The following is a 9,660-nucleotide window of genomic DNA, read 5'->3' on the forward strand; positions in this document are numbered from 1 at the left end:
AAATTTATCCCCTATCCCCTAGTTTTGCATATGAGGATGTTTTTCCCCATCCACTTCCTCCTCCAATCCACCCAGAATTCTCACACTTCTGCTGTTTTCTCTGTTGAATGAACATTTCCTCCCCACTTCATTCTGCTGTTAACTGCAAGAGCTTAGGGTGCATTACTGTTGAAGGAAACAATTTCCAAAGGGAAATTCATTCATATTTTTCAGACCAGTTCAAGGATTTTCACAGCACAAATTTCATAGTATAACCCAAAATAATTTGTATTGCCTCAGATGAGAAGAGGATAGTATCCTTACATATGCACTTTTGTCACAGGTCCTCTATGAAAAAATGCTGGCTTTTTTCCTACTGGTCTTTTACTCACCAAAATGCAATTGCTCATCAGTTAGGCACTCTTCATCTATGCACCCACATACAACCAGTCAGAGCAGGACTGCAGAAATTACCAGCCTTGATTTCAGAGTATCTGTGTCAGGCTGACCAAGGGGGTGAGCAGGATGTGCTAGGCACACACTGCTCACTAATCACAGCTGTCATCTCTCTATTCAGCACACTTAAAGGTAGTCTGCATCACTCCCTGCAATTTGATGCATTAGAGAGCAGTGGGGCATCTTTGGTCATGGTACCCACAGCATTCATCTGCTACCTTTAATTCACTGTAACTGGTATTGACACTTGTCTTCTCAGGCCAAACAAAGCTCTACTGCAAAACTCATGAATTTAAACACGTGGTGTAGCCACACAATCAAGGGACTCTCATCCTACTGAGTAATTACTGGTTTTCCACTGCCAGTAGGTCTCCCTAAAAAAAAAAAAAAAAAAAAATGGTGGCAGTAGATTCTTCAACAGTGTTTAGAATTCCTTCAGGAGTCATGATCTTATTTACAATTGTGCCTTGCTTGATAATCAATACATTTTTCCTTACCCTCATTTATCACTGCTCAGGCCTCTCCATAATATCAGTACCCAGATTCTTTAAATGATCCCATTCCAGCCATCACATCATATCAGAAAATGGTTTGAATGACACAAATTACCTTTCACAATTTACAAAGAAGCAAAAAACGGGTATAAAAATTTCCAATGCAAAACATTCCTGTGACATTAGACTTCAAAGTACATACATTTACTAACAGAACCAGAGAAGACTCTCAGGTATCTTCATGAGAGCATGTGATTTACAGGCAGACTAGGAGCTGAAAAATCATGCATTTCACAAGGTTACCAAGTTACACACAGTAACTATAACTATAGAAGGCAAGAGATGTGGTTCTTATTTGTCCTTCCCCCACCCTCTCATAACTAATCTATTCAGATAAATTGTCATAGCAACTTGATTTATACACCAAGGATACAAGCAAAAACACGTCAATTCCCCTGAGAGAACTCATGAATAGAGTCCAGCCTGTCCTGGTGCTGGCAGAGACTAAAACTAAATGCCCTCCCCTGCTACCATGGACTGCCAGAGCAACTTCTCCTGGCGCTGGCACTCCACGCCGGGCACTCCTGCTCAGACTGCAGCCATGAACCTCCAGTTTGTGTCAAAGGCAAGGCTGCATTGTTCAGAAAAGGTCCTCCCTTTGTACTTTACAATATTTTACTGCATGAGTAAAGCTCAAAAAGAAAGCAGCCTTTCTGAAGTGATGGATGCTGTGCACAGTGGAGCACACTCTTCCAAAGGGATGCTGGACTTGCTCTGTGTGTACTGAAGGCAATGGACACTGTCCTGTGCTCCTGGTAAAGTGACTGACCATCCTATCAATAACAAACACAGCCACCCTGAAGATCCTGTAAACATATACCACAAGAGGGAAGACAGAATTCTTCCAGCAATTTTCAAGAATGTTTTCGTTGTAACAGAATCCTTTCAATTTCAAATTTGCAAAGTGAAAAGTGTAGTAGGCAATACAGAATTTAAAACAATAAACAAATACCACAGCAGATAAATAGGCATTTATTAAAGTTCATCTCAAAACAAACAAAAATAATAAAAGACATTAAGGCATCTTGTATTTAATAACAGTTCATAAAGATGACTTCTCCTTCTTATACAAGAGAGCAGATTAGGAAAAAAAAAAGAAAAGAGCTCTTGCAAAGAAGTTCTCCCAAAACATTTGATGGATTACTGACTTCCACTGTCTCACCACTTAGTCAGGAAATCCCTCCAAAGAATGCCTATTTCTGCAATGAAGCAGCTACAAAATCCCAATACCCATTGAGACATGTGCAAGAAAGCACTTTTGCCTCTCCTCAGATATCCCACTGCCTGTAAACATGCACACTGGAGAAAGACCAACAGATGGGGCATTGTGGAGAATAAAGAAGCTGCTCTCCTGCTATAACCATTCATTTTTGAGCAGACTAGAATATTTGGCCTTGCTTTCACTAGTATTTACTACTTCAGCCAGTAACTAGTGAAAATAAGACCACAAGCTCTAGCCTGCTCTGCAATGCAACAATTTGTATGTATGTTCTCCTTCTAGTTCATACTAGATAAACAAATGACAAAGGTCTTATTTCCATGGAACAATTTATTTTGATGAATTAAGCCATCAAGCCACCAATCACTGTTATAGTGGTTTTTTCTTCAATTGGAATAAGAACATCAGGAAATGTTTACAGTATCATTGGGTTCACTATAACAGGATTTTACTACAGACTAAATATAAATTACTAAACACTTCAGCACTATTCACCACACTGGCTCTCTATATCCTTTGTCACATTCTAACCTTCATTTAAGGCAAGTTTGTTGGTTGATTTTTCTGAAGATGACCACATGGTCTCTAGATAAGCTTGTGTGACTAGATTTACAAGTTAGGAAATCGAGCTTTATAAAATGTTTACTTCAACAAATATGAAAGTTATTAAGAGAGAGATGGTGACCCAGAATTGCACTGTATTAAAAGGTGGAGTTTCCTTGTACCAAAGTCCTTTATTCATCATCTTTAGAACCAGTTTTGCTTAACTATAAAAGAGACACAAAAAGAAAGTATTCAAAGTTTAGACTATCATTCCATTTATTAGGAAACAAGAACATTATTTCCATCTCACACTGAACATGCATATACTTAATTAACAATACAGACTGATTGTGCTACTGTATCAAAAGACTGAAAAGCATCAAAAATTAGTTCTTAAGCTTAAACACTAAATGAGCTTATTTCCTGATCATGAAAGTTGAATTTTAAGAACACAAACCAAACAACAAACCCCAGAAAAACCTAAGGGCACTGTTTCTATTTAATTTGAAGGCTATATCACCAGCTCTCCAAAAAGAAAAAGATGAAGTAATGGAACTTTATCTTCACATATCTCTGAGAGAATTCCCATATAAAAATTTAGACAATATAAAAATAGACACTAACATTAACTTAGTATATCTCACCTTTTAAAGCTAGGCTTATAATTATTAAAAGTAGCACGCCTATCATGAAATCTATCTGAAAAACAAGATATCCACTACAAATAGCCACTTTTAACTCAGAAGGATTCTGCCCAAAACAGCCTTCATAATTTACTTGCTCTTATTTAACAGCTGGAACTGGCGTTAGGTCTTACAGTGAAAATTACCTCAATTGTGTCAAATAAAATAGTTTGCCTTCAAAATTGTAAAGCAGTGATTTTCACTGAATCAGCAAAGACAAGAGGGTGGAAGAAATCAATACTGAGGGAGCAAGTAGAAAAGAATTATTCACTGGAGGAGCTGCAGCAGAGAATGAGGCTTGTAGGAGACAGCAAGGTGCTCCCACTTGGGACAGCTCCCTTTTAGTTCTTACTTATCCACTGCCCTCCAGAACACGGCAGCACTACTAACTTTATTTTAAATCTTGTCATATGAAGACAGAATATTTGCAGTGCATTCCTCTCATCATAAAATTAAGATTTAATTGCTCAGTAAATAAAGAAACCAATTATGTTCAAAGAGTGAACTCCTCCAGACTAATATTCAGAAGAACTAGCATTTTAGAGGTTTTGAGAAATTTGTAAATTAGAATCCAAAATAAGAAACAGTTCTTACTCTCTTACAAATCTTTTTAACAGTAAAAAAAGAGAACTTGAAAATACTTACATGCTGGACACATATAGAAATTAATCAGACATCATAGTCAAATCCAAACATAGTTAGGAAGAAAAGCAAGAAAAAAATTGATCAGTTTTCTTCAGATACAAGTACAAATAATTTTTAATTTACATAGACAGCATGTTCACAATACTGTATATAATACACTCACTTTACCTTAATTACATCAACCCAGTTCCATCCTCGTGGAAGCTCTCCTTTGTTATCTGCAGAAAAAGGTTTAATTTCAGCACACAAGCTAAGGGGAATATTTATCTTTCTTCAAAATCGACCCACAAAATTCTAAATATCCAAACCCCTCAATTTCTGTGCTCTGAAGCCATGAGGACAGAAACAGATTTTAATGTCTTAAACACAGTGTGTTCTTCAACCAACCTCAAAGTGAAAGAAGGAAATGAAATGGCCTTAAGCTGTGCCAGGAGAGGTTCAGATTAGATTTAAAATAATCATTTTTCACTAAAAGAGTAGTTAGGTATTGGAATAAGTGGCCTAGGGGAGTGGTGCAGTCACTGTCTCTGGAAGTGCTCCAGAGGGGTCTGGATGTGGCACCTGGGGATAGCTTTAGGGGTGATTATGGTGGTGATGGGTTAACATCTGGATAGATGAACTTGAAGCTCTCTTCCAGCCTTGGTGATCCTCTGATTATGTGATTCAAAGTAATTCAGTTTAAATAAAAACAGCTCAGTCCACCTGAAATTTAGTTTAGAAGGTAGCTCCAATATGAGCTGGGCTGACCAGCAATGATGAATTCTGTCAAAGAACTACATTTTATGCATCTTTTCCTTTATACAGCTAACATTAAGCTTGCCAATTATACATTAGGTTAGGTAGATTACATGCAGAAATCACTATCACAGGGTACAATTTATTGCTACAACAGGATGGTATTATCCAGACCATTATTGAAAACTGAAGGTGAACAGGAAAGAGTCATCAGCAAAATTAACTGAAGTAATCAACACTTTCAATCAAAATCCTTCTATTTCATTGAAAGCATTAAGTATCTGCAGAAGCACTTCTATTTCTAGACTGCAAATTAAATTAGATGCTTTACTTTGGGTTCCAAATAAAATACTTTTGTTTAGAAATTGCATTTTAAATATTGTGAATTATTTATGAGGGCCCATCAACAAACTGCATTTTTTGCTGAAAGTGAATTTTTAGAGGTCCCAAATCCTCTCCTTTCACAAGTGCTTTTTGAAAATTTCATTTTTGTCACCAACAGAAACAAAACAACTAAAAGATGTCATTAAGTCATGACTCTACAGAAAGTTGTTATGACCAGAACTAACATCTCGGGCAAGAATAATTCATTTAAAACAAATAAAATGGAGACCACAGACTTAAAGTAGTTCATCTTATAAACAAATTACTAGTTACTCTTTCCCTAGCCCGGTGTCCTTGCTATAAAGTTTGGATTTTCATACTGATCAAAGCGAAGCTGAGTATAGCCAACAAACCTGTTTTATCGGCTAGTTTTCGTTTCTGGGTTTTGGATAACTGCTCCTTTTTCTCTTTTTTCTTACTTGGTGGCACTTCAGGAGTTCCAATTGAAATACTATTGCTGACTGAAGTCTGAGAAGAATAAAAGTGGTTGTAAACATTTTGCATATTAGTTCCATGGATATCCCTGTGTGATGTGATTACTGAACCTGACATACTGAAATACCTTAACTGCCAGAAAGAAGCAATGCTCTCAGCAGCCTGCAGCTTTTAACCACACATAACCAGGGCTGTACTTTTAAAAAACGTGTTAGGGACTGGAATTATTCTCTTCCAGTTGCAAAGGGCACCTTTGTCACTTTAAAATTTAAGCATGGAGTGTGATTTAGTCAGAATGGATTCTGACTTATCAAACATAGCAATCATTCCTTCATTCCTTCCTCCTCAAAGCAGATCTGCTGCACCATCAAGGCAAAGAATGTGCTTACATAACCCAAAAGCCATAAATGGACCCAGCCTGACTACTTTAAGGCCCTGGAGGTGCACTTTAATAATCCCAGGAAGGCTGCAGTAAATTGCCACCCCTCCAATCCTCAGCAGACACATCTCTGTTTCAGCTTCCTTTGGTTTTATTTCTGCTCAAAGTCTCTATTTTAATGTTATCCTGTGGGACATAACAGCAGGCTGCAAACATTTGGTGTAACAGCAAAATAACTATCAAATAGAACAATTATCACCACAGAGTATTGTGGCACCATACATTATCACTTTCAGCCACAAACATGTATAACCAGTGAACTGATTTACAGCTTAGAGAGAACTCTATAACAATCTTTTTTTTTTTCAGTTTTAAAAGGACAAATTAAAATCAGAATTTATCTACATACCACAGTGTTAACAGGTTGATTTTCCATGAACACCTCCTTATTGTCTTTGGCATATTCAAAAAGTGTGTATGTCATTGCAGTTCCAAGATTTGCTTCAACTTCTACCATTAACTTATCCAATATACTTTGCTTAATAGCTGAAGATCTAAAAGAAATCATTAAACTCAAGTGTAAATAAAAAGCTTTTCAAACAAAGAGTGGCCACCACAAGGCCAGGGAGTGAAGCTGTCACAAATACTTACATTGTGTTGTTGAAGAAAGCATCCATCGATATGACTGGTGCTGTTTGTGGATATGTTTCTGGCCAAGAAACTTCTATTAGAAAGGCTTTGGGATCTCCACTTTCACCTATCTGAAGAGGGAAAAAACCCCCAACTCTATAAATCAACAGTTTCCAGTCACTTTCTGAGGATTACAAAGCAAATAAAGAAGTCTATTACTGCTTTTAGACCATCAAAATTCCTTGAGACAACTATTTTGAAAGTTATCAGTTAGAAAAAAAAGCTGTTACCTAGAAAGAGCATTAAATTTTGGACATCATTATTAACATTTACTTTGCAGTTTTAATTCTAGAAGAAGCAGCAGAAACTCTCAAATCACTTTTTATGGTTAGGGTTTTTTAATTCCTTTGTTTAAAAGCTACTTTGTAATATCTTCAAGCCAAATATTATAGTGTCACATAGGAGAACAGAAAATATGAAGCCTTTTCTCCCCCCCACGCATCTAAGCACAGAGCAAAATGAAAACAAGCCACAAGACAGAGTTCAAATAAGGATGATAATAAACTAGTATGCTAAGATAGCAAACATAACAGGTAAGAATATCAATATTTACATCTCAAAGCTACAGATATTTTATTTCCCTGTATGAAAGAATGAGTAGTAAAAGATTTAAGAAGTCAGTAGAATGAGTCTGGATTTAAAAAGAAACCCAACAAATTACAGCATACTACTGACATACAATCAGAAATAGCTGTTTTACACAAGGACTTGGAAGACTAGCACAGTAATGTTTCTAAAACCACCCAAAATTTTCCCTTATTTTCTCATTATAAAAATCAGCCTTTATCTAACTAAGTAGAATGAAGTTTGTCCACAAGGGAAATCCTAATCAAAGTAAGACTATGGTTCTTCAAAATTAAAAAAAGTAAAGAAAAAATTGCTGCTTTCTTATTTACAATACCTGTTTCAGCAGACTGGATTAACTGACATCCAAAACCACTTGTTTAGTGGTGAAATAGATAAAACTTTAAATCAAGAATCTGCAACATTTTTCAAGGCAGCATTTACAGCTCATTTCCCACTGCTGCCACGAGCAGAAGTGGCTGCATGGTTCACAGGTTCTCTCAGGAAAGCACTGTCTGTGTGCAGAGCAAATCCTACAAAGCCATACAAATTCTGTCTTCTCATGCAATTACTTGCATTATGACTTCTCACAATACAATTTTTCCTTCATGAAAAAGGTGTATTATTGCCTTTGTATGACAATAAGTTTTATTGTATTTGAGTTATCCTAACTTTTGACAATTATTTTTTGTCTAATAAAAATCAGCAACAATCAAAGCTAGTGAAAAGTAAAATGACACTCTTTAGGCTTGTAGGCATGTCATATTTCCCCTTTCAAAGAAATTAATTTTATTAAGAATGATCCAATCAACGAAGAAAGGCTGCTCTTACATGGCTGGGATTCCAAGTGCTATTAATTAATTGAGCTGTTTCTCATTACAATTAGTGACGTTATTCTTAAGTTATTTGAGAAGTCACAGAAAGGTGATTTTAGATGGTTTCTCCCTGAAACAGACACATGGCATTTTCAGAAGTCTCCCTTCTGTCCCATGGGTCCCTAAGTAAAGTTTCCTGGCCATCAAAAGGTCTGCCTCAGTCTGTGCCCAGAAGAACCTCCAGGTTTTTAAATCTGAGAAAGCTGGTGAGAATTTCATGCCAGAATCTAGTTGTGCACCTTGAGCTCAGCACCCCCTGTATGTCTCTTCTGACCAGACTGTGTCAGTGCATACGCCCAAAGCAATTTGTGGATTTTCTCTTTAGCAGGCAAACAAGACATGATCAAAACTCTTTGGACAAGAGACAGGAATCTTCTAACTAAGCAGTTAACAAAGGCTCCAAATTTTACATAGAAAGATCTCTATAAATCTCTCAATTTCTGACCAGTTAGGGTAAATATTACACAGCAGGCTGCTCCTGCAGAGGACGGGGCAGTTCTGGCTGCCCGGGGCACAGACACACAGGTGGGATGCCTGGCTCAGGGATAACTGCCTTGTGGTGCCAAGCTATAGGGCAGCAGGAATGGGCAGGAACTGACGGACAGGAAGCTCCACCTGAGCATAAGGAAGGATTTCTTTACTGTGCAGCGGCTGAGCACTGGAACACATTGTCCAAAAAGGTTCTGGGGTCTCCCTCACTGTAGATTTTCAGGAACTGACTGGACACAATCCCGTGCCACGTGCTCTAGGAGGGCCCTGCCTGAGCAGGGAGCCTGGAGCAGATGATGCACTGTGGTCCCTTCCAGCCTCACCTGTTCTGTGATTCTGCAATAAACCCACGCTGGGGGCAGGTTCACAAACATGACACTGTGCTATGGAGCACTGCTGTACCAAACAGCCTGAAAACCGCCCTGTGACCTATCCTTTACTGCACGTGGGATATCTCTGCGGCTTAGAAACCCCTGCTACGGCAACTACAAGGCAGCAAAGCAACCGCACGGTGCACCTTGGCCTTACCCGGTACTGGAAGGACACGGGGCTGAGCTCCCTGAAGCACACGTCTCCCTCGTAGATGGAGCGCAGCGCTTCCAGCTCCATCTGCAGCCAGAGCAGGGGTTACCGACCGCAGCCCGGCCGCGCCCCCCGCCCGGCGGCCCTCTCCCGCCGCTCCGCTCGCCTCCCGCCCCGGCCGGCCGCCCCTCTCCCGCACGGCTCTATCCCGCCCTCCCAGCCCCGGTTCCGCTCTCCCTCAGGCAGCGGGGCCCGGAGCTCACCTCCTGGTCCTCGTTGGCCGCCATGGCGGAGCTCCCGGCCCCGCTGCCCTCAGGCCGGGGCTGGCGGCCCTGCCTGCCGCGGCCCCGCCGCCCTCGCGCGGACGCGCCTCTCCCGAGGGCAGCGCGGGGCACGCGAGGCACCGCCCCCCGCCCTGCCATTGGCCGGCTGCGCGTCCCCCCGCGCTTCCTCCCTCCGCTCATTGGCTCCTTCGCGGTGACGTCCCCGCGCGGGCGCTGCTGACTGG

The 9,660-nt window shown here is 39.9% G+C and overlaps 1 protein-coding gene across 1 annotated transcript; it reads right to left on the reverse strand.

The window, feature by feature from the left end:
* Nucleotides 1-3,002: 3,002 nt before the first annotated feature.
* RWDD4 (RWD domain containing 4) lies at nt 3,003-9,570 on the reverse strand. Its single transcript, XM_064417829.1, has 7 exons — nt 9,416-9,570; nt 9,159-9,239; nt 6,664-6,773; nt 6,422-6,566; nt 5,552-5,666; nt 4,248-4,297; nt 3,003-4,082 (listed from the first exon to the last, which is right to left on the reverse strand). The coding sequence occupies exons 1-7, from the start codon at nt 9,437-9,439 to the stop codon at nt 3,999-4,001; spliced, it is 609 nt and encodes a 202-aa protein (XP_064273899.1). The 5' UTR covers nt 9,440-9,570; the 3' UTR covers nt 3,003-3,998.
* Between the last annotated feature and the right edge of the window lie 90 nt (nt 9,571-9,660).

This window comes from Passer domesticus, chromosome 4 (genome assembly GCF_036417665.1).
Source record: "Passer domesticus isolate bPasDom1 chromosome 4, bPasDom1.hap1, whole genome shotgun sequence".
Lineage (NCBI taxonomy): Eukaryota > Metazoa > Chordata > Aves > Passeriformes > Passeridae > Passer > Passer domesticus.

Bases quoted from the DNA above. Each gene is read 5' to 3' on its own strand.
- RWDD4 (XM_064417829.1), bottom strand. From the start codon at position 9,439: ATGGCGGCCAACGAGGACCAGGAG. The intron at 6,774-9,158 runs GTAAGGCCAAGG...TTCCCTCTTCAG, and splicing joins CCGTGTCCTTCCAGTACCGG to ATAGGTGAAAGTGGAGATCC. The intron at 4,083-4,247 runs GTAAAGTGAGTG...ATATGTGTCCAG, and splicing joins ACTGGGTTGATGTAATTAAG to CATGTAAGTATTTTCAAGTT.